The sequence below is a fragment of the Lissotriton vulgaris genome, chromosome 7 (assembly GCF_964263255.1).
Source record: "Lissotriton vulgaris chromosome 7, aLisVul1.2, whole genome shotgun sequence".
NCBI classification, from domain to species: Eukaryota; Metazoa; Chordata; class Amphibia; order Caudata; family Salamandridae; genus Lissotriton; species Lissotriton vulgaris.
In genome coordinates this window covers 1,720,417,091-1,720,441,620 of record NC_141695.1, presented here as the reverse complement: position 1 = coordinate 1,720,441,620, position 24,530 = coordinate 1,720,417,091, and the positions used below count along the sequence as shown (strand labels likewise).

General features: G+C 46.1%; 1 protein-coding gene across 1 annotated transcript in view; it reads right to left on the bottom strand.

The window, feature by feature from the left end:
* Positions 1 to 6,897: 6,897 nt before the first annotated feature.
* Positions 6,898 to 24,530, bottom strand: part of LAG3 (lymphocyte activating 3) — a 33,534-nt gene continuing 15,901 nt past the window's right edge. The window contains exons 5-8 of the mRNA XM_086929078.1: positions 17,908 to 18,246; positions 14,312 to 14,602; positions 11,380 to 11,501; positions 6,898 to 7,593 (exon numbers count right to left, since the gene is read on the bottom strand). Coding sequence (XP_086785204.1) covers positions 7,516 to 7,593; positions 11,380 to 11,501; positions 14,312 to 14,602; positions 17,908 to 18,246 — 830 coding nt within the window. The 3' untranslated portion in view covers positions 6,898 to 7,515. The remainder of the gene's footprint in view (positions 7,594 to 11,379; positions 11,502 to 14,311; positions 14,603 to 17,907; positions 18,247 to 24,530) is intronic.

Sequence of the window (24,530 nt, the reverse complement as noted above, 5' to 3'; positions counted from 1 at the left end):
ATCCTACATATTTCAAGATTCACCAACTCCTCAACACCCCTCAGTCTGATTTCAGACCCATCTACAACACGGAAACAGCCGTCATTGATGCCATGGATGAAATCCGCATGACAATGGATGGAGGAGACATGGCAGCCTCATGGACCTCTCTGCAGCATTTGTTATGGCTCACACGCCATCCTCCTCCAACGCCTACACAACATCGGAATCCAAAGACATGCACTCCGATATATCTGTTCCTCCCTGACTGGAAGGACCCAGTCAGTTAGCATGGCACCATACACCTTGGACACCCACAACTTTATCTGCGGCGGTTTGCAAGGATCCTCCCTGAGACCGACCCTCTTCAACACATACATGATCCCTCTATCCAGCATCACACTCTCTCCCGACATAAAAGCTCTCTCCTATGCTGATGACTGGCAACTCATTCTTTTCTTCAAGGACAAGACACACCAAGTTCAGTGCCTGCATGAATGAAAAAACAACAGTTGATGGACAGAATGCAGAACAATGTCATACATTCACCCCAGTACAGAGATCTGGGCCTAAATCCATCGTTTTTTTGCTCACCACACCACCCCAGTTCAGACATGGCCATATGCAAATCAGCCTTGACCCTGTGCCTCATGGGAACGGTCTAGCCCGAACTGCCAAGCCATGTCTTCCCTGGACCGGAATCAAGCATCCTAGGACTGCTTTCTGGCTATCAGCCGTCTTCAGCCAGGATAGCTTGACTCCAGTGGCGTGGAGAGCACGGGACTCACGTCTGAGCATACCCATCCCACTCGGGGTGACAAATGCAAAAACAACAGTTGATGGACAGAATGCAGAACAATATCATACATTCACCCCAGTACAGAGATCTGGGCCTAAATCCATCATTTATTTGCTCACTTTGCCACTGGATTCAAGATAGCCTGGCTGATGAGGGTTATGAACCCGAAACCGGTCCCAGGATGCTTGTTTCCTGTCCAGAGAAGACATGGCTTGGCACTTCGGGCTGGACTGTTCCCATAAGGCACAGGGTCAGACTGATTTGCATATGGCCATGTCTGAACTGGGGTGGCGGAGCGAGCTAAAAAATGGTGATGGATTAAACCCAGATCAGTTGACTGTATCGCTTTGCATGAATGAAATCACCCAATGGGTGAGGGCCAACTGTCTGAAGCTGAACACTGACAAAACCGAATTTGTGATCTTCGGGAAGAACACTACACAGAGGGACCCCAGCTTGTGGGATTGAACCAACACCCACCCCCACAACCCATGCCAAGAATCTCAGGGTCATCATTGACAGCAAACGTGACATGACCACCCAAGTCAATGCCGTCACCACCTCATGCTTTCATACCCTGAAGATGGTGAGGAAGATTTTCAAACGGCTCCCAATCAACACCAAGAAAACAATCCCACGTCCCCTTGTCAAAAAAAAGCTGGATTACGGGAACAACCTCTATGTCAGGATCAACAAAAAACTCACCAGAATGCTGTAGACCATTCAGAATGTGGTGGTCAGAATCACTCTTAATCCTCCACACAGCACTCACACCACACCTGAAGGATTGCATACACAAATGTGCATAATTCAAGCTTCTCGCCCACACGTTGAAGGTGCTACATAACACTGCTTCATCATAACGGACTGACGACCGCAGCTCCCAGGATTTTCTACACTTAGCCCGCAGGATATACGGCATTCATTTATTGTGCCCTGTTGGCTCTGCAATCTCCGGTGCCCATCAGCCCCATCGAGGACGGTGATAATTGTCTTAACCCTCCTCTATACCCCCAGCGTTGTTTAGATTGATTCAGTCTCGCTGTATCAAGACCTGTGCGTGATCTTAGGACCGACGAAGTCTTGGCCCCTCTACCCCCACCCCAGTCTTGAGGAAGAACCCTATTTTAAGGTTACACTTTACCTAACTATGTCGTGGGGTCGAAACGTCGACAGCGTTACTCATCGCCAGCTCCTGCCCAAAGCGTGATTTTCACTCTTTCTTCTTGTGGAAGCATGGCATTTCGATGATTTTGTGACATAAACTGTACAAGTGGTTGGCGCTGTTTGCTAGCCATTTTGAAACAGTACTGTAATTGAGGTCAACTGAACTTCACTGTATCACTCAATCCAGCACTTACTCCCCTTCACGCACTTCCCTCCCTCCCTTCCTCCCTTTGGGGCACGCCATTGTATGATGCTAAATTATGTTTATAATCATACTTTTTACTGGAGCACATTGTGATTAAACAACAATGTTGCTTTGACTTGTTCTCATTTGTCTTTCTATATTTTCCTTTTATATCTTTTGATACTTGTTTGTCTCCAGTGTTCTGGGACCATCTCCATACGTAAATTGTAAATTGATACTTGTATAGCGCACTACTCAAGGGTCTCAAGGCGCTTGTACGAATACCGCTGTGGAACCCATCCTGGCTTTCCCTGTGAGGCGTCCACTCCTGGGCACCCCCAAGGTGGAGGCCAGGCATCCTTAGCGTTGTGGGGTCCGTTGTGGAGATTAAGCAAGCTATTGCCCAGAGTTGCAGAGTGGGACTCCATGATTGGAATAGGCACCGAGGCGAGAATTATCCGGTCCGTGGAATTTTGAGCCCGAGACCCGCCGAGGCAGGAATTGAACCCTGGTCCCAGGCTAGACCTCTGCATCAGGGTCTGCCGCTCTAACCATTGAGCCACACTTCTCCCCTCTTACACATAACACTGATCCAGCATACCTCAACCATCACAACAGTGTCTCACAGTCCTTCCAGACACCTTTTGCTTGTCTGGACTCCTGCTTGCACACTTCCCCATACTTATGAAAAATCAGATCGGTAAGTTGAGCCTTCTCGTACATCACGACTCAAGCATGGTGCGGGCTGATGCTCCAAGTAGGAGCCTTCTCCTCACTTGAGTTCTGCATGAAGTTGAAGACCTGGCTTTTCAAGTAGTCCCACTTTGCCCAAGGTTCAGCTAGACTCACACCAGTTCAGCACCTGGATAACATCCTGGGTGATAGTGCTCTCTACACGTTTGCATAACATATGACATAACATAACAGCTGCAGAGCATATGCTAAATGCTTAACATGGATTGAAAACTTAATTGTGCAACTTTTGAAACAAAACAAAGTTAGCAGTGTTTAGATAAACTGATAGGAAAAGACCAGTGTTAAATTTAGACAGGCTTTACAATTGCATCTTCAAGTTTGTGAATAATACCTACATTCTGCCAAGGCTCAGCTGGGTGTTTAACAACAGGCATCCAGATCCTTGGCTGGGATGCATGTCACTTTTTAACCTGCTTCACATATCTGCCCACCTTAGGCCAGCAACTACCAAAACAAAAGCTAAAGCTGCAGGGAGGACATGATTAGGAGAGAAGACGAGCTGCGCAGTCGAGGTTAGACTTGCCTCCGAATAGTTCTTGCAGCACCATCTCCTTTCAATCTGCAGGGCAGGGACTGGACACAGGTGCCAGGGTCACATGAGGCTTGGAACAGAAGAGCACTTAGAGGTCAAGATTCCCTTTGAGGATTGAGAGTAGCTGGGCAGACTGAGGGTGGAGTCATGGGGTAAGGAGATCTATCCGCAGTGAAAGAAAGGATCCATCGCATTCGGGTGTGTGGTGCCGGAGACTGAGAATACCTTTTTGTCAGCATGCATATCCCTGGAATGAAAACTGGGCCAAAAATTTGATGGGGAAGGCTGGGAATTTTGATCTTTATGCCGATGGGTCAACACCAATAGCTGAATGGTTTTGACCTTCATTATGCCTTGTTTGTCTCACTCCACGGAGAGGAAAACTGCCCCTGACACGTGGAAATAAGATTATGCCTCCACCTGCTGCTTGAAAAATTCCATCTGTGAGAGAAGTCTGGAGCTCTGACTTAAATTTCCAGAATCAGGACCTTTCTCAGTTGTTAGTGTTGCTAGCCTCTTGGGGACTTAGATGTTGAGGGCTAGCAACAAGCTCTATCAGTAAGTCCATAAAAAGAAAAAGTTCTCATCTGCTAGGGAACAAAACTACTTGAGTTACAGCTTTTTATTCTATATATAAACAGTTTAGCCACTTATTTGATCTCTAACCCCGTGGATATCCTAAGGATCGCAAGCATGCAGGTGCCCGTGCTGATGACGCGGCCCTTGTAGCCCGTACTACTAATACTCTGAGATTACTGGTAGACCGTTTTGTGCTTTTTAGGAGTAATCTTGATTTCGTGACTAACTATGGTAAGTCACACATTATGGCATGTGGGCCCGGTAAATCTAGCTTAACCAGATTCAATGTCAATGACCAGGTTCTTACCAGTGTTAGAGATTTTTGCTGTTTAGGTGTTATTTTAAGATGTTGCATGCATCAAGGTAGGTTTTTGGGATTCCTTACTTGCGATTATTAAGGAATTGCAATTAAGGAATCACAAAAGCCTATGCATCTAGGAATCGCAAAAAAATAGCGATTCCTTTCTTGCGACTCACAATTAAGGAATGGCTTCCCATTCATTCCTATGGGCCTCTAGGCCCATGGGAATGAACGGGAATTGCATGGCCAATTTGCGAGTACCAAATAGGTACTCACAAATAGCGCTTGCAATTTCAAGTGTGCACGGGTGCTAAAAGGACACCCTGTTGCACCCCTGAAATTCTACTGTGCACCCATGTTGCGCACACACATGCTCCAAAGGCATGTGTGTGTGTAACATGAAACTTTGAAAAATGCACTTTAGCGCATTTTTCAAAGTTTTTGCAAATTACCGACCAGTTTATTTACTCGGTAATTTGCGGCCCCAAAAAGCAAAATCGCTATTTTAAAGTGCTTCTAGCGATTACCGCAATTGCACATCCCAAAAACGTTCATGCATCGAAAAATGCCATTTTGCGATTGCAAACGGACGATTTTTGCAAATCGCACTGTTTGCGATTGCAAAATCCCTTGATGCATGTGCCCCTTGGCCCTCTCAGCTTAACAGCTCCTGTCTCAAACTTAGGACATCAGCAGGCCCTGTGTTCAATTTGACCAGACAGGGAAGCAGAGGGACTATTTCTCCTTTGCAAGTGTACAAGTGCCTCTGTGTTTCTACAGCCATACATGGTGCAGGGAAATGGGGCCCTCACAATAGTTCCTCCCTGCAGGTGGAGGAAAATGATATTCTTCGCAGAATTCTGCAATTACCACTGACTACCCCAAGTTCCATCATCCATTCAGAGCTCGTACAGGGTTATATTGTAGATAAGGTCCATGTACTCCCGCTATTGCTGTGGGTCGCTATATGGACGAACCCGTCAGCATCTTTGTGCAGGGACATCATCTATAATTGTCTCAGCTTGGAGAAGGGGGCACTATTCTGTAGCTGAGTTATATCTGAAAGTTACTAAACACCCTAGGGCTGTCCCCTCTGATCAACAACCCCAGCAACATCAATAGTTCAGCCAAACTAAAGGTTAAAACTGCCTTTTTGGAGCACGGTGAAGAAACTAGAATGAAAGCCGAACTATCTAAACGCGCTGTGCAGACTTAATTTGGATTTTTTGCTACAGTGGAACCTGTTTTATATTTAACCTTAGATCTCTGTTGATGGAAGAGATTGCTTGTATTCATTTCTAGAACAGGAACCATACATTGGCTTTTGTGTTTTAAAAAGGTATTTAATACAGAGGCGAATGATGTATCATTATGCCCCAGCGATATCAAATCCGAACAATCACTACTGCACTTTACCTTTTTCTGTTGTCTGTGCAGACTTTCTGGAAAGCACTTTTTGAAGCCTCTACTAATAAAGTTAGGGCACCACCAGTGTAGAGAAGTCCTGTTTCATCTGCAATTACTAAGTTCTTTTGATGTATGTTGTAGTCTGACTTCTTTTTTAAAAATCTGCCATTAGAACTAGAAAATCCAGGGAGGAGTGATGTTAATAAGGGTAAACAACGATATGAACAATGAACTGTCTTAACATATGTGTTTTTACTGTCAAATAATTTTTCACAATGTTTATTTATATTGATTGTTTTATGTATTTAACTTGTATTTTCTTTCATGACCTTATTTAGGATTCTCTGAGATGAATTTAGTGCATCAGCCAACACCTGGCCTGTTAAACATTCCTGATCCACCTTGTTAACCCAGGTAACATTGAATAGAAATATATGGGAAGAAGTGACATAATGAAAAACACCAAGGGGCTGATTCCGATCTCGGTCGGAAGGGCACCGAATTGGGTTCGGCATTAGCGGATCGGATTCAGAGGCTGAATTTCCGTCCGGTTCGTAAACGGGTCCGGATGTCGCAGTACGATGCGAACAAGCGCGAAATCTCCGTCCCAATCGTTTCCGGGTCCGAACCGCTCTGTACGTCTCGGCCGTAAGCTAACCGCGGCGCGCAATGGAGGCGAATTCCGACCGAGCCAGTACGATGCTCGATTCGGACATCCGGATCGAGTCGGAGCTTCCGGCTCGCAATAGGTCACGGAGTTGGGCTTTGGGGGTCCGCATCGGACCCCCAGTTACCCGCAGCCTTACGACTCGGACACAGAGGGAGACCCATGGGTCTCCCCAACACAGGCATGTACGTTGCGGAAGGCACCTACGCGTACCCACAGTAGGGGGAGCACTTGTCTGCAATGTACCCATTCAGTCAATAGGAGCCCATGTATGCGTCGTACGATCTGCTCCCATTGATTCTATGGGAGTCCAACCGAACCAAGTCCGACAGCATCGTACTCGCTCGGTCGGACTGCAGGATTCCGGATCAGTCGGAAAACACCCCGGATCCGGCTCGGTCGGAGTGCTTTCCAACCGAGATCGGAATCGGCCCCTAAGTTGTATGAGGAAAGGGATGAAACATCTGAAATGTACTTTACTTCCTTTGATAAATAAAAATAAGAAAAAGACAGCCAAGACAAGAATAAAATAGTTATGAAATATATTAAATATGCACATTGTATTTCAAATGAGCTTCATATGCAAAGCAGAGAACCCAGCTTCAGAGCCTAGCTGTGTTGGGTCTCCTTATAACATTAAAAAGTCCTCCATCCCCAGTGAGTTATTAGCCCCTCACATTATACTTTACAAGCTTCCCATTTATAGTCATAACTATGAAACAACTCTAGTAGATTCCAGCAGTACTTCGTATGCAGTCCAGAAAAGGCCAGAGAGGACGGCAGGGCCCCTTAATGTTTCTAGTGCTGGTACAGAACAGAGTCTCACAGGATGAAGGGTGGATTGGTTTGAGGCTCCACTAAGAGAGGAAGCAAACAATTGTGTGTGGTACTTCTAAGACTCATGGAAGCCGCCGAACATCCAGTGAACCCGCAGAGGATGCTGATGGAGTCCTTCCAAGGAGGCAGGCACTGCTAAGCTTCATCTTATGTGGAAGGATTCAAAAATGTCAGAGTAGAAGATACTCCATTTGTGGTGGACGTTAAGGTCGTCTTGAACACTAGTTCGGTAGGCTCAATGTTAGCAATCAGCAGTGGATGCTGCTTGCTGGTCCTTCCTCAAACTGTTTGCATGTATTCTTCACCATTAGGGCTCCTCTGGTTTAGAAGGGGTCAGGGAGCGATCTAGTTCCTTCTCCAAAGCAGCAAAGTGGGACAGCCGCCGCTGTAAAGAAAAGAAAACAAAAACACTGTGAATTGGAAGAGAGGAATGCATTAATGTATGTATGTATATATGCTGAAGAGTGTTCGGACTTCAGCAATGGGAAACAGAGAGACACAGGTTAGTGGGTCCAAGGCATGGAGATGAGTTAGGGAAAAGGCACAGACAGAGTATGGAAGGGAGACAGTGGCCTACCATGAGCAGATGGACACAATACCAAAGAACACCTGAGGGGACAGATACAGTCCTTTATGGGATACAGACACTCAGGCCTCCACAGGGGACAGACACTCAGTCCACTGCAGGAGGCAGATAATAATCAGTCCCTTTAGAATACAGACACTCAGTCTTCTGTAGGGAACAGACACTCGGACCTTAACAGGAGATAGACATGCAGCCTTCTATTGGAGACAGGCACTCAGGCATCCACAGGAGACAGACACCCTGCCCTTTTTAAGATACAGAAATACAGCCCTCTGTAGAAGCCAAACACTCCGGCCTCCCCAGAAGACAGACAGACACTCAGCATTCTGCAGGGGACAGACACGCAGGCATCTGGAGACAGAATCTGTATTCTGTTTAGGACCAACACTCAAGCCATGGTGCAAGGGTACCTGCGTTATAAGCAGGATTCTTTTTGTGCAGGAAGGTAGACCTTCCTGCACAAAAACTGTCCCATAAGGAATGTTCTTCTTTCTATGTGTAGTGCAGAAGGAAGCACACATAGAAAGAGGAAAAAACAAAGAGAAATAAAGACATTTCTCCTCCTTATGCCTCACCTGGGGAGGGGCAGCATTTGACACCTTCCTAGATTTACCACTAATGGTAAAACTGGGACATACCAAAATCCATGGGTGAATGAGTGGGAACACCCACGCTCCACCCATAGAACGCCTCCCCGGGGCGGAGAAACGCAACGCAGCGATTCGAGCTGCCTTGAGTCACTCCAGATTTATCAAGCCATGCAGGGCCACGCAAAGCCTGGTAAAGGTCTAAATCTGACTTTACTGTTAGTGCAAGGGGGATGCAACGCTGTGGTAAATGTGGCCCAAAGTCTCCCGTCCCCAGAAAGGCAGACACTCACCCACCTAGGGAGAGTCAACACTCACCTCTCAACAGCGAGATACACACTCTTCCAGAGTGAGAGAGAAAGAACAGGACACTCACCCTTCCAGGGTGAGAGAGAAAGAACAGGACACTCACCCTTCCAGAGTGAGTGAGAACAAGACACTCACCCTTCTAGAGTGAAAGAGAAAGAACAGGACATTCACCATTCCAGACTGAGGGAAAGGACAGGACACTCACCCTTCCAGAGTGAGAGAGAAAGAACAGGACACTCACCCTTTCAGACTGAGGGGAAGAACATGACACTCACCCTTCCAGAGTGAGAGAGAAAGAACAGGACACTCACCCTTCCAGAGTGAGAGAGAAAGAACAGGACACTCACCCTTCCAGAGTGAGTGAGAACAAGACACTCACCCTTCTAGAGTGAAAGAGAAAGAACAGGACACTCACCATTCCAGACTGAGGGAAAGGACAGGACACTCACCCTTCCAGGGTGAGAGAGAAAGAACAGGACACTCACCCTTCCAGAGTGAAAGAGAAAGAACAGGACACTCACCATTCCAGACTGAGGGAAAGGACAGGACACTCACCCTTCCAGGGTGAGAGAGAAAGAACAGGACACTCACCCTTCCAGAGTGAGTGAGAACAAGACACTCACCCTTCTAGAGTGAAAGAGAAAGAACAGGACACTCACCATTCCAGACTGAGGGAAAGGACAGGACACTCACCCTTCCAGAGTGAGAGAGAAAGAACAGGACACTCACCCTTTCAGACTGAGGGAAAGAACATGACACTCACCCTTCCAGAGTGAGAGAGAAAGAACAGGACACTCACCCTTCCAGAGTGAGAGAGAAAGAACAGGACACTCACCCTTCCAGAGTGAGTGAGAACAAGACACTCACCCTTCTAGAGTGAAAGAGAAAGAACAGGACACTCACCATTCCAGACTGAGGGAAAGGACAGGACACTCACCCTTCCAGAGTGAGAGAGAAAGAACAGGACACTCGCCCTTCCAGAGTGAGAGAGAAAGAACAGGACACTCGCCCTTCCAGAGTGAGAGAGAAAGAACAGGACACTCACCCTTCCAGAGTGACAGAGAAAGAACAGGACACTCGCCCTTCCAGAGTGAGAGAGAACAAGATCTGCACCCTTCCATAGGGAGAGAGAAGGAACAGGACACTCACCCTTCCAAACGGAGAGGGAAAGAACAGGACACTCACCCTTCCAGAGTGAGAGAGAAAGAACAGGACACTCACCCTTCCAGAGTGAGTGAGAACAAGACACTCACCCTTCTAGAGTGATAGAGAAAGAACAGGACACTCACCCTTCCAGACGGAGGGAAAGAACAGGACACTCGCCCTTCCAGACGGAGGGAAAGAACAGGACACTCTCTCTTCTAGAGTGAGAGAGAAAGAACAGGACACTCACCCTTCCAGACTGAATGAAAGAACAAGACACTCACCCTTCCAGAAGGAGGGAAAGAACAGGATGGTATACAACCTTTACAACAAAACTTTTACCACGCACTACCATTACAACGCAGTCATTACAACGCAAACCATTACAACGCATTGCGCTGGGGGGCGCTCTGGGATAGGGAATACGTTTAATTTACTATCCAACACCTTCCCTAGTGTCCACGGGGACTGGAGTTAGAATAGTAAATTAAACTATTCACTATCCAGCACCCCAAAGCGCTATGCGTTGTAAAGGCATGCGTTGTAAAAACCGCGTTGTAAAGGTATGCGTGGTAAAAGTATGCGTTGTAACGTCATACATCCGAACAGGACACTCACCCTTCCCGACTGAATGAAAGAACAGGACACTAGCCCTTCCAGAGTGAGAGAGAACAAGATTGGCACCCTTCCATAGTGAGAGAGAAGGAACAGGACACTCACCCTTCCCGACTGAGGGAAAGAACAGGACACTCACCCTTCCCGACTGAGGGAAAGAACAGGACACTCACATTTACAGAGTGAGAGAGAACAAGACACTCACCCTTCCAGAGTGAGAGAGAACACGATCTGCACCCTTCCATAGGGAGAGAGAAGGAACAGGACACTCACCCTTCCAGACGGAGAGGGAAAGAACAGGACACTCGCCCTTCCAGACGGAGAGGGAAAGAACAGGACACTCACCCTTCCAGACGGAGGAAAAGAACAGGACACTCACCTTTCCAGACGGAGGAAAAGAACAGGACACTCACCCTTACAGACAGAGAGGAAAAGAACAGGACACTCACCCTTCCAGACGGAGAGGGAAAGAACAGGACACTCACCCTTCCAGACGGAGGAAAAGAACAGGACACTCACCCTTCCAGACAGAGAGGAAAAGAACAGGACACTCACCCTTCCAGATGGAGAGGGAAAGAACAGGACACTCACCCTTCTAGACGGAGAGGGAAAGAACAGGACACTCGCCCTTCCAGAGTGAGAGAGAAAGAACAGGACACTCGCCCTTCCAGAGTGAGAGAGAACAAGACACTCACCCTTCCAGAGTGAGAGAGAACAAGACACTCACCCTTCTAGAGAGAGAGAGAAAGAACAGGACACTCACCCTTTCAGAGTGAGAGAGAACAAGACACTCTCCCTTCTAGAGAGAGAGAGAAAGAACAGGACACTCACCCTTTCAGAGTGAGAGAGAACAAGACACTCTCCCTTCTAGAGAGAGAGAGAAAGAACAGGACACTCACCCTTTCAGAGTGAGAGAGAACAAGACACTCACCCTTCGGTTGCGCAGTGCGAGGATGGTGAGGGCGATGAGCACAAGCAGGATCAGTATAAGAAGGGCAACTGCGAAGGAGATCTTCCCGCCGAGTGCAAAGACGGGTCCCGCGTACTGAGCACCTGAGAGTGGGAGAGGAGGGAGAAGAGGTGGAGAAAGGGCAAGATTGGGCAGGGTAGAAAGAATAGATGTGTGGAGGGAGAAGGAAAGGAGAATGCGAAAGACAGAGTGTGAGAGAGACAGTGAGATAGGGAAGGCGGGAAGGGAGAAAGAAAGAGACAGGGAGGAACAGAGAGAGAGAGAGAGATAGGGGAAGAGAGAGAGAGACTGTTATATATCTCAATGCTCCATAAATGTAAACAGTGAAAAATAAAAACAAACACAAGCTACAGTGGTTATTTGAGCTACGTCCTGTAACAAAGAGTTACATCTTCAAAGTGAGGAGAGCAACACACTGTGTGCAGTGGCAAATGGAAGGTGAGAGAGAAAGTACAGCCACAGGTGGCCCTTCTGCGCAGAGGCAGGGGCCAGATGTGCAAAAACACTGGTCAAAAACTGCGCACCGACTTTGCGCAAGCACTCGTTCATATTGCAATGAGACCTCTGCACCTATAGGCTGGTAGCTGAAGGTCACAGAATGACCTGCCTCATAAATATTAATTAGGCGGGTGGCTAGTTGCAACCCCTGTGATTGGCTACAAACAATGGAGTAGTTACCTCATAGAACTGCGGACCATCATGCCTGTGCTTTATTTCCAAATGGGAATGTGTTTTTTCTTTAAACATCCCGTGTACATAAAGGAACCGGCGCTGCTTTAAAAAACAACTTGGGGGCATATCATCAAGGGCAGTATCGCCGCTTTAACTGCACTTTTGCCGCTAAAGTGGCGATAATTTTAACGCCCTATCAGCATGGACACGTTAGCGCTTGTTTCAATGCCTTTTCTCAATTTCGCTGAATGCCCAGCTTTGCATTTCTTATGAGATGCAAAGTGGGCGTTGCTCCCCATAATAACGTGAGAAATGCCGCTAATTGACATTTCTCCAATCAACTAGCTGCCCACTAACCCACACAGCGATAAGAAAAGTAGCACTAACTGCACTTATCGCTACTTTTCTTACGCCTGCTTTCAGTCTGACTTAGCCATTTTATCCCATGAAAGGTGGATATTATGGCTAAGTCTGCCCTGCCCTATCATCAAGCTATCGCCTCCGCATGTGCGATTATTGCTGGATTTCCAGCGATAATTGCACATTTAGCAGCTATCGCTTGGATTTTTATCGCTTTGGAGGTAAGTGTCGCTGATAGCGCGCTATCTCAGCGATAAAATCCAGCGAGAGCCGGCGATAATTATCCTCGCGGTAAGCACGCTTAGCGATATTTATCGCTGGCTGTTGCTGATATGCCCCTTGTTTGGGACAATATCAGGGGGAGTAGGCAGTAGTCCAGCCGACCGCTGCCTGGTTCCTGACTTGCCATGTGGAACGATTACCAGAGGGGGAGCTGTCCCACAAGGGCAGCGTCCCCATTTGAATATTCGACCCCGTCATTTGAGCAGCTGGTAACATTTGAGTGGTATGTGGCCACAATTTCATATCCATCTTATTTCGATTCGCAAATAGGAGGGTATGCCCCAATCACAGCCTCTCCTGTTTGCAATTAGGAATGGGTTGTTAGAACCATTATGTGATTCAGAAAGGCTTTACCAGATTGCAAAATGGGTCTAGTGCATGGCAGACTCCACTATGAGGTTGCAAAACCTGTGATTTTGGGAATCCTAGATTTGTTTTCTCTTTAAAATGGTTTCATACATCTCTCCCAGGGTCCAGTAGGTCCAAAGCATAGGGCCAAATGTTTTGAGAGATGTGCATTTTCAATACAAAATTAGATAACTGTAACATTAAATGAAATACAAAAAACATATTTTACCGGCACTCCATTTTTTGGGGTAGTAACTTATGAGCAGCCTTTGAGCCACAGCGCCAGAGAGAGAGGCAAAAAAAGAAGATAAAGGATGTAAAAATAAGAAAACAGTAATAGATGTAGAAAGCAGGGATGTAAAATAAACTACTAGGGTGATGTAAAGTAAAGGAAGTATAGGTTGGTGGAGGAGAGAGTTTTTAGATGGAATCAAGCTTAGTCAGACTTGGTAGTTGGCAGTGCTCTTAAGAAAAACTTTGGCCAGATGCACCTAATTATTATTAATTTGTTTTTGCTCTATTTTTAATGTCTAAACTTTGACGTTAGAGAACACCCAACTTTTCCTTTGGGTTTTGGGCCTCATCTGGATAGCCGCAAGATGCCCACGGGCTTATTTTATCAACACACAACAAGCCTGGCCACTATTGTCTAAAGTCATGACGCATCTGAGAGGTTTGCTGCCATGGATTAGGGCCTCCATAATTTTATCCAAGAAGTTTGTGTCTTTCTGTCTGTCTTTTTTGCCACATCCCACCAACAAAGAATCCACAATTTTAATCATATGTCAATAAGATAGCAGACCTGAGATAGGCATATGGGTTGAGATTGTGTGTGTCTACTCTCCGATCAAGTCTCATGTTATGCAAGATTCATAGGTCCCTAGACATCAACCCCAATATACTAAAATCTCTAAGACCTAGGGCCTGTATATGAGTGGCAAATAGGCTCTCTGTCGTAAACGTCTCTGATATCCTGTCTGCCGGATTACAATCCCATTATATCCTATGAAACTTGTAATTCGGTGGATGGAATATCCTTTATGTTTGTGAAGGAGTATCCCATCTGCCAAACTCATAATCAGGGCCTTAATTAGGCGACAGGGTTTCAGTAGAAGATAGGATCTTATACAAATCATTTTCCTAGGCCAGAGTACAGATAACTGGATTGAAAGACAAGGTCCCTGGCAGCACAGAAGAAGATGCTAAACCTGTATGGATGAACACTAGTTACCTGTGACCTGTAGCTCATATGCGGCCTCTTCAACTGATGTGTTTACGCCATAAATGGTGCAGATCCAGGTGCCAGCATCCTCTGTTGACACAGGTGAGAGCTCCAGTAGGTGGCCAGTCTGCAGTTTCCTTTGTGTAGACCTCTCAATGTGGCCAGTTTTGGATTCCTCACCATTGTCAATGGGAGTCAGGTGAGTCCAGCTGTACTGTTCGTTCCCAAATACCTCACTAAGGACACAGTTCAACCGCACTATGGTGCCTTCCCGGGCCAATCCTGGTGTCTCTGAGGTGACTTTAGAGAGAGTAGAAAAACACATATTAGAAAATATTCCACCTGTCATTTCACTTGCAATCTGTTTTTCCCATTATTTTCCATTTTGTTTTATCCACCAAATTCAAACCCTTATTTTATCATGGTATGTCCCTCTTTCTAGTCACCCTTCTAAGTATCTCTGTATTTCTTCATCTAGACGCCCCACCCCTAAGTCTTTTCTGTCTTACACTTGGGTTTCGCATTATTCCTGACACCAACAACCAATCATTTCAAAAATTCCACCAATACCATCTCATTGGTTGTATGTCATGACAACGAATGGTATTACCACGCGTGCCATTACAACGCGGGGATTACAACGAAAGTCGTTACAACAACTTTTGCTGGAGGGCGCTGGATATTGGAATAGTTTAATTTTCTATTCCAACTCCAGCCCACGTTGACAGTAGGGAAGGTGTTGGATAGAAAATTAAACTATGCCCTATCCAAGAGCGCCCTCCAGCGAAAGTTGTTGTAACGACTTTCGTTGTAATCCCTGCGTTGTAATGGCAGTGCGGGGTAATCCCCGCGTTGTCATGACTGTTCCCCATCTCATTGCCTGTCTTCCCCTTATCCCATTACTGGTGCAATCATTCTATATGCTGTCAACTGTTGCCCCAAATAACTCCAAATCCCGTCTCCCATCGCACTAACACTGCTACAACTTTCTGTCTTCTTTCCCACTCCTAGCACAACTTCAACATCCTGGCAGATGTGCCACTCCTAACACTGCTGCAACATCCTGGCCTATCCCACGTCTGACACCACTTCAGCACCCTGGATTCTCAACCACTACTTGCACGACTTCAACATCTGGCCTTGTATTACACTTCTGAAGCAACTTCAACACCTTTGCTCCTCTCCCACTCCTAAACTACTTCCACATACTGGCACGGTAAACATCGGTTACATCGCAGTGTTTACATCGCAATACCTTTACAACGCGGGTATTACAACGAAAGTCATTTAAAATGACTTGCAGTAGATGGCGCTCTAACCTAAGGAATAGTATGATTTACTATTCCAACACCTTCCCCACTGTACGTAGACTGGAGTTGGAATAGTAAATCATACTATTCCTAAATCCAGCGCCCTCCAACGCAAGTTGTTGTAACGACTTGCATTGTAATACCTGCGTTGTAAAGGTATCGCGGTGTAAACACTGCGATGTAACGTCATATATTCTACTGGCACACATGCCACTCAACATCTTGGCCGCTAACCCACTTCTATTACCACTTATACATCCTGGCTCCTAACCCACTTCTAATACCACTTATACATCCTGGCTCCTTACCCACTTCTAATACCACTTATACATCCTGGCTCCTTACCCACTTCTAATACCACTTATACATCCTGGCTCCTTACCCACTTCTAATACCACTTATACATCCTGGCTCCTAACCCACTTCTAATACCACTTATACATCCTGGCTCCTAACACACTTCTAATACCACTTATACATCCTGGCTCCTAACCCACTTCTAATACCACTTATACATCCTGGCTCCTAACCCCCTTCTAATACCACTTAACCCACTTCTAATGCCACTTATACATCCTGGCTCCTAACCCACTTCTAATACCACTTATACATCCTGGTACATCCTGGCTCCTAACCCACTTCTAATACCACTTATACATCCTGGCTCCTAACCCACTTCTAATACCACTTATACATCCTGGCTCCTAACCCACTTCTAATACCACTTATACATCCTTACCCACTTCTAATACCACTTATACATCCTGGCTCTTAACCCACTTCTAATACCACTTAACCCACTTCTAATACCACTTATACATCCTGGCTCCTAACCCACTTCTAATACCACTTATACATCCTGGCTCCTAACCCACTTCTAATACCACTTATACTTCCTGGCTCCTTACCCACTTCTAATACCACTTATACATCCTGGCTCCTAACACACTTCTAATACCACTTATACATCCTGGCTCCTAACCCACTTCTAATACCACTTATACATCCTGGCTCCTAACCCCCTTCTAATACCACTTAACCCACTTCTAATACCACTTATACATCCTGCCTCCTAACCCACTTCTAATACCACTTATACATCCTGGCTCCTAACCCACTTCTAATACCACTTATACATCCTGGTACATCCTGGCTCCTAACCCACTTCTAATACCACTTATACATCCTGGCTCCTAACCCACTTCTAATACCACTTATACATCCTGGCTCCTAACCCACTTCTAATACCACTTATACATCCTTACCCACTTCTAATACCACTTATACATCCTGGCTCTTAACCCACTTCTAATACCACTTAACCCACTTCTAATACCACTTATACATCCTGGCTCCTAACCCACTTCTAATACCACTTATACATCCTGGCTCCTAACCCACTTCTAATACCACGTATACATCCTGGCTCCTTACCCACTTCTAATACCACTTATACATCCTGGCTCCTTACCCACTTCTAATACCACTTATACATCCTGGCTCCTTACCCACTTCTAATACCACTTATACATCCTGGCTCCTTACCCACTTCTAATACCACTTATACATCCTGGCTCCTAACCCACTTCTAATACCACTTATACATCCTGCCTCCTTACCCACTTCTAATACCACTTATACATCCTGGCTCCTAACCTCCTTCTAATACCACTTAACCCACTTCTAATACCACTTATACATCCTGCCTCCTAACCCACTTCTAATACCACTTAACCCACTTCTAATACCACTTATACATCCTGGCTCCTAACCCACTTCTAATACCACTTATACATCCTGCCTCCTTACCCACTTCTAATACCACTTATACATCCTGGCTCCTAACCCCCTTCTAATACCACTTAACCCACTTCTAATACCACTTATACATCCTGCCTCCTAACCCACTTCTAATACCACTTATGGGTGTATGACGTTACAACGCAGTCTTTTACCCTGCATGCCGTTGCATTACAATTTTTTACCCTGACATGCTGTTGGGGTGAGCTGGATGTTGGAATAGTATAATTTACTATTCCAACTCCAGTCTGTGCAACAGTAGGGAAGGTGTTGGGAGTTAAACTCCACACCTTATACCCCCTCCAGCAAGTAACTTGTGTTGCAATGGCATGTGGGGTAAAAGCATGTGTTGTAATGCATGCAGTGTGATGGTTGTTTCCCACCACTTATACATCCTGGCTTGTATCCCACTTCTCACCCCAGTTGGTCATCTTAACTCCAATCTACCCCTGGCTCCAACCTACCCCTGCCACCCATCCTTTCATTCTAACTCACCTTTTACCAGCACCAGCCTAATGTTTCTAGTGAGCTGCCACCTGTGGAAGGTGAGTCCGCATTGGTAAAGCCCGGCATCGGACTCCCACGCGGGAGAGATGAACAGCGAGTAGTTCCGCCGCTGATGCGCCTCAAGGACGATACGACTGGAGGAGATTTCCTGCCTCTGTCTGGCCTTATCCAACGTAACAATGGTCCTGCTGCTTCCCTGGGGTGTTATGTGAGTCCAGTGCACCCTTACATCTCCACTGGGGTCATGCTTGAGGATACAGGGGAGCTCAACGTAGGAGCCCACAGAGGAGTAGATGGTCAGAGGGTCGGAGGTGGGCGCGGCGAAGCCTGAGGGAATCAACAGGTGAGAGACTGGGTCACTAGTGGTCTGGTATATGAGGTAAGAAGAGCAGGATTTAGTGGAGAGATAAATAGGGAGACAATAGAAACATATTTAAGGAAAAATATTGGACTATTACAGACAGCAGAAATGATGGACTGCAGAAGTGCAAGACAAGGGTCTCGATTTTGAGTTTGCAGACAGGGTGCTCTGTCACAAATGTACAGGAATTTATATAGCGCAAATCACCAAGCTGTTTCTAAGCACTTGCTTAGGGAACCCATCCTGGTATTCCCCTGTGAGATAACCCCGGCAGGGTATCCGCAAGGTGAAAGCCAGGCATCCTGCCGCAAGGGGCCGTTGTGGAGATTAAGCAAGCTATTGCGCAGAGTGTGAACCGTGAATTGAGTAGGCACCGGAGCGAGAATTGTCGAGTCCATGGACATTTTAGGACTCAAGACCCCGCCGAGCCAGGAATTGAACCCTGGTCCCGGGCTGACCTCTGCTTCCAGGTCTGCCTCCTCTAACCAGTGAGCCACACTTCTCCACAAACACAACAGCACACCCTGTCCATCTAACCAGGTACACGTAACACCTGTCTCATTTATACATCGGCACGCACCCTGTCCACCAAGCTACAGGTCCACCTGTCTCATTTATAAATCATCGTACCTTATGTCTTCGATTGACGGTGCCTCCTTTGGCTCTGTCGACAGAAAACTTTCTCTGACAGCCCAAAAGAGTATGGGCCTTCAGAGGAGGGGTGGTACACCGCCTGCTCTATTTAGGGTGCACAGTATAATGTCTTTTCTTCTGTATGTCGCTGCCAGGAAAAACATGGCTGTAAGGACCAAAAAAAAATAATGACCTCCACGCCCTGGGAGGAAACGTCCAGGTTGTGAGCATCTTTAGTTTTTAGTTGTTCAGAAATAAACTCTTACTTCGGGTTGTTTTTTAAATATTAAAAGTTTGGCACTTCCTTTTAATGTGCAGGCCCAAAGTGAGAAAGAGTAATGGTAAAGTGAGCAGGCAGACACCACAGAGACATAAAAGAAAGAGAAGAGGGCGTCGGTCGCAGGAGGGAAGAGGCTGAATCGATAGAGAGAAAGAAATAAACATGAATTAAAAGAGAGGGAAAGAGGAAGATAGCACTAGAGAGAAATGTACAAAAAGAGCAGATGTATACAATCTGCCCAAACACATGAACTGGGGCTATGGGGAATTTTAGAAAAACAAAGCCAAAATGTTTCCTACAAGTTACTGCCATCTAGTGAAATATGTGAAAATTACAGTTTTCAATCTTCATTTCTTTTCCAGTGATATTTTTAAAGCGTGAAAAAATGGTTTATTTGCAACAAATAAATGAGGGAAGATTTTGCATTAGATATTACTTCATCAGGAGCTTGTGCTGTGCAGAGCTATGGGGCACCTCTATCCTAGAATGCCATGCACTAGCACTAAGGCATCCTCAGGGCTGTCACGATGGACCTTCATCTTGACCTGCATCATGCCGCACACCCCCAAGTACTGAGATGTCTATCAATCAACCAGGAGTTTGTGAAGCGCGCTACACACCTGTGAGGGTCTCAAGGTGCTGAGGGAGGGAGGGCAGCTCCAGATCTATCGAACTCTCACAATGCCTCTCTCTTCTGCCTCCGTTCTGCACTCATCCTCCAGCTCAAGAACATTCAAGGAGCTCCCTGAATGCACGTCTGTCCGAAATTGCACCAGGTTGTGGTATCCCAGTAAAAAGAGATACACAATGTTCTGTCAAAGACACTTCTCAGTAGCCCAGGGCTACCTGTCTCTTGAGCTGCGGTATCCACTCGCGACTCTGGAAGAGGATATCAACAGGAGTCTCAAAACACCTCTCTGTACTTAGTACTCACAACTCCCCTCTACCCCGACCTGCTGTTGATGCCATGTTTGGAACAGCCACAGAACTCTCGCTCACCAACACCATCCAATCACAAGAGATCACTGTCATCTCCTACACTGATGACATCAAACTCCTCCTCCCCCTGGCAGATAAGCACCACCAGAACCAACTGCATGACCATGGTAGCAAACTAGATGTGAACCAACTGCATGAAGCTCAACTCCGACAAGTCCGACAAGTCGGAAGCACTGGCTTTCGGCACCAAGACCTCCCCATGGGATTCTACCTTGTGGCCATCGGAGCTAGGACCAACCCCCACACACCACGCAAGAAATCTTGGAATCATCCTAGACAACAAGCTCAAAATGATGGCTCAAGTCAACGTGGTGTGCATCTCCTGCCCCCGCATCCTATGCATGCTGTGAAAGATCCTCAAATGTTTGCCTCAGCACACCAGAACGGTCACAGAAGCACTCATCACCAGTAGGCTGGACTACAGCAACACTCTTTACGCTGCAATGTCCAACCAACTCCTCCATAGACTCCAGACCATCCAAAACGCAGCTGCAAGACTGATACTCAACCTTCTACGCCACACACACATCACACCGCACCTCAGGAAGCTTCACTGGCTCTCCATTCACAAGCGCAGTTAATTCACTTATCGTGCACACATACAAAGCCTTACACAACACAAGACCAGAATACCTGAACAGCCGCATACAGTTTCACCAACCCACTAGACAACTACGCTCTGCCTCACTCTCAATTGCACACCCTCCCTGCATCAGCAAAAGCAAAACTGGAGGTCGCTCATTCTCCTACATCACACCCAATATAGGGAACAACCTTCCTCAACACATCAGAGCCTCCTCCTCGCTTCTTGATTTTCACAAGAAACTGATGACACGGCTCTTCATATAAGCACCTTAGGACCACACACATACACACCTTGCCCAAGTGGGCACCCTCTTGGGTGATCAGTGCACTTTGCAAATCAAAATATCATAACAACACGACAATACACCTCTACCTTAAGTGCTAGTATTTACTTGTATCCCAGGATTGAGGTAAACAACGCAGCCCTCATGCACGCTACTGTTTTTATGATCGAGACATTCAAGGGGCTCTCCCACTCACCTCTATCCTGGAATGCATGTAACATGAGATAAAGGCAGAGCTCTCAAAAGGCAACTCTGCCCCTCCTCAGTGAACCACCTGTAAGTCAACTGCAGGAGACACTTCCCTGCGATTCCAATGCGAGGCTTGGCTTGAAAACCCAACGCTTAGAAATGTGATGCATTTCTCCTTCAAAAGTAAGGGCTTGTCCTCAAAAGGCAGGGTCATTGCCCTCAAGAATTGGAAAATGCCCTGCCCTCTTCTAGTCCTGGACCTATCAATGCATACCCACACCGTGCACCACTATCTCAATATGCTTATGTTCATGTATGCTCTACAGCTATAAACTTCATTTTTATTGCCGCTCAGCACCAGATTGCTCCATTCGGAGCGACAGTTGCACTTTACAAATGCAAGATTCATTCATTCATTCAAACTCCTTTAGTATACTTTTTATCTGTTACTACCCCTGTACACAGGATTTCACATAGATCTTACAAAGCACCTCTATCTATCTATCTATCTATCTATCTATCTATCTATCTATCTATCTATCTATCTATCTATCTATCTATCTATCTATCTATCTATCTATCTATCTATCTATCTATCTATCTATCTATATCTAACTATCTATCTATCTATCTATCTATCTATCTATCTATCTATCTATCTATCTATCTATCTATCTATCTATCTATCTATCTATCTCTCTCTGTATGTCACTATGTCTGTCTATTACATATGCAAAAACAACAGTTGGTGGACAGAATGCAGAACAATGTCATACATTCACCCCAGTACAGAGATCTGGGCCTAAATCCATCGTTTTTTTGCTCACCACAGCAACCCAGTTCGACATGGCCATATGCAAATCAGCCTTGACCCTGTGCCACATGGGAACAGTGAGCATGGGACCCACGTCTGGGCATACCCTTCCCACATTGGGTGAACAGCAAAACACACAAGATGATGGACGGAATGTTGCACAATGGCAAAACGTTCACCCCCAGTCACAGATCTGGGCTTAATCCATCGTTATTTTGCTCACCAAGCCACCCCAGTTCAGACATGGCCATATGCAAATCCGTCTTGACCCTGTGCCTCATGGGAACAGTCCTGACCGAACTGCTAAGCCATATCTTCCCTGGACCGGAATAATGCAACCTAGGACCGGTTTCTGTCTATCAGCCGTCTTCAGCCAGGATAGCTTGACTTTAGTGGCTTAGTGAGCACGGGACCCACCTCTGGGCATACCCTTCCCACATAGGGTGAACAGAAAAACACACAAGAGTCACAGATCTGGGTTTAATCCTTCATTATTTTGGTCACCAAGCCACCCCAGTTCAAACATGGCCATATGCAAATCATTCTTGACCCTGTGCCTCATGGGAACAGTCCAAACCGAACTGCCAAGCCATGTCTTACCTGGACCGGAATCAAGCATCCTAGGACCGGTTTCTGTCAACCCAGATGTCCGAACAAAGGCCTCCAGTGCTCTTTGGAACGCAGAGAGAGCCTGCTCCATCCAATCCTGGCACTGCTCTAATACTGGTTAACAGTTTGAGAGATGTGCCAGGATGGTTAGCAGAGTTGCTGGGCTCGAGAAGAGAACAACACTGGGACGTAGCAAGGATGTGCAGCAAGGTAAGTGTGTTTTGTTTCATTTTTAAAATATATTTAATGTTTATGATGTACTAAATCGCATGTCGGCATGAATTTAGTTAATATATTTTTACCCCATTTGCCTTCCTCACCCCTCTCCATAGCTGGCAGCCACCACTGTTCGCTCGAATCCCAGGAGATGTACTGATGGGTTGAGCACCTGCTGCTGAGATCTATGTATACCCTGTAGGTCACAGTAAGACTTTGACGTGAGCCACAGGTTTAAGCCCAGTTAGATAGATCATAGGGTTAGTGTGCCTTTGAGATATATGTGTGAACTACAGAAACTTCTTTAAATCCCAGCCGGGTGGAATCAACATTTCATCCTTCCAGTGTTGATGATGAAAGACAAGAAGGGAAATATTTATCACTGTGCTAACTGTTAAAAGAGGTTCAGAGGCAAGCACAGCTAAATAAACCGAGGCTTCCCTGCTAAAACAAGCAGCAAAACAGCATAAGTACCTTAAAATCCTGACCTATTTTTACATAAAGTACAGAAAACTACCCTGATTATTCTCTTACTCCATCAGATTTTGTTGTAGCAATTGTATAGTCTTCATATCCCTTCTGAGGTCCCAAAGCACTTTTTGGACGGTTAAGTAAGTACTTATTAGTATTTAATTTTCAGGGGTAGGTTTAAGAAATTGCCACGCAGTGCAGCGCTTGACAGGGAAAGCGCAGGAATGATCCATATTTAAGTCAATAAGGCGCATCCCTACCTTTTCCCCTGCGATGGCGCCTTTTTGGAATCCTAGTGCCAACGAAGGCACCCTTGGACCATGGTGCAAGGGGGCCTGCGTTGCATGCTGGATTGTTTTTGTGCGGGCGCCTTCCTGCACAAAATCAATCCCAAGAGGCATTTCCCTCTTTGTACGTGCGCTGCAGAATGCAGTAGACATAGAAAGAGGATGCAACGAGGAGAAATACAGATATTTCTTCTTTTTTACGCCTCTCCTGGGAGGGGTTATCTTTTTGGAGCATTCCCAGGGTTACCAATGCAGGTAAATACGGGACTGCATCAAAATCCATAGGAGTTGGGTGGAAACACCCACACACACCCTGGGACTGCTTCCCAGGGGAGTGTCACGCAATGCAGTGATTTGTGCTCCGTTGCTTCACTCCAGACTTATGGAGCCCCTCAGGGCTACGCAAAGTGGCCTTGCATGGCTACATAAATCTCACTTCAGATTTGCGTCATGCATGTCCTATGTTGCGTGGTGCAAAAGCGACACAAACTGGGTCATAAATATGCTACATATTATGATCAGGGGGGGAAGTATCACTTGTCCTGCATAACTTTGGGTATGCCGTAACTGTTCTGAGCAGTCCCAATAAAAACCCTCATGCACGTGCTGGTAAGTATTGCGGTGTTAAGCGGTATATCTTGTTTCTCCGCCGTCCCTCGCACGTGTGTGCATAATCATAGGGTTAGTTTTTTTATGCAACCTCCATCCAGGAGGCATTACCCATTGTTAAAAACAGTAATGATCAGTGATTGTGATTGTGACGTGAAATAGTGAAAAGATAAAATTGTCTCTCTTAATCAGAAAAATTATTTTTATTAGTTCTGTTTTGGAGGCAAAGAATTTAGAAATTAAATCGGTGAACTAGAGTGTTTATGACTCGTTC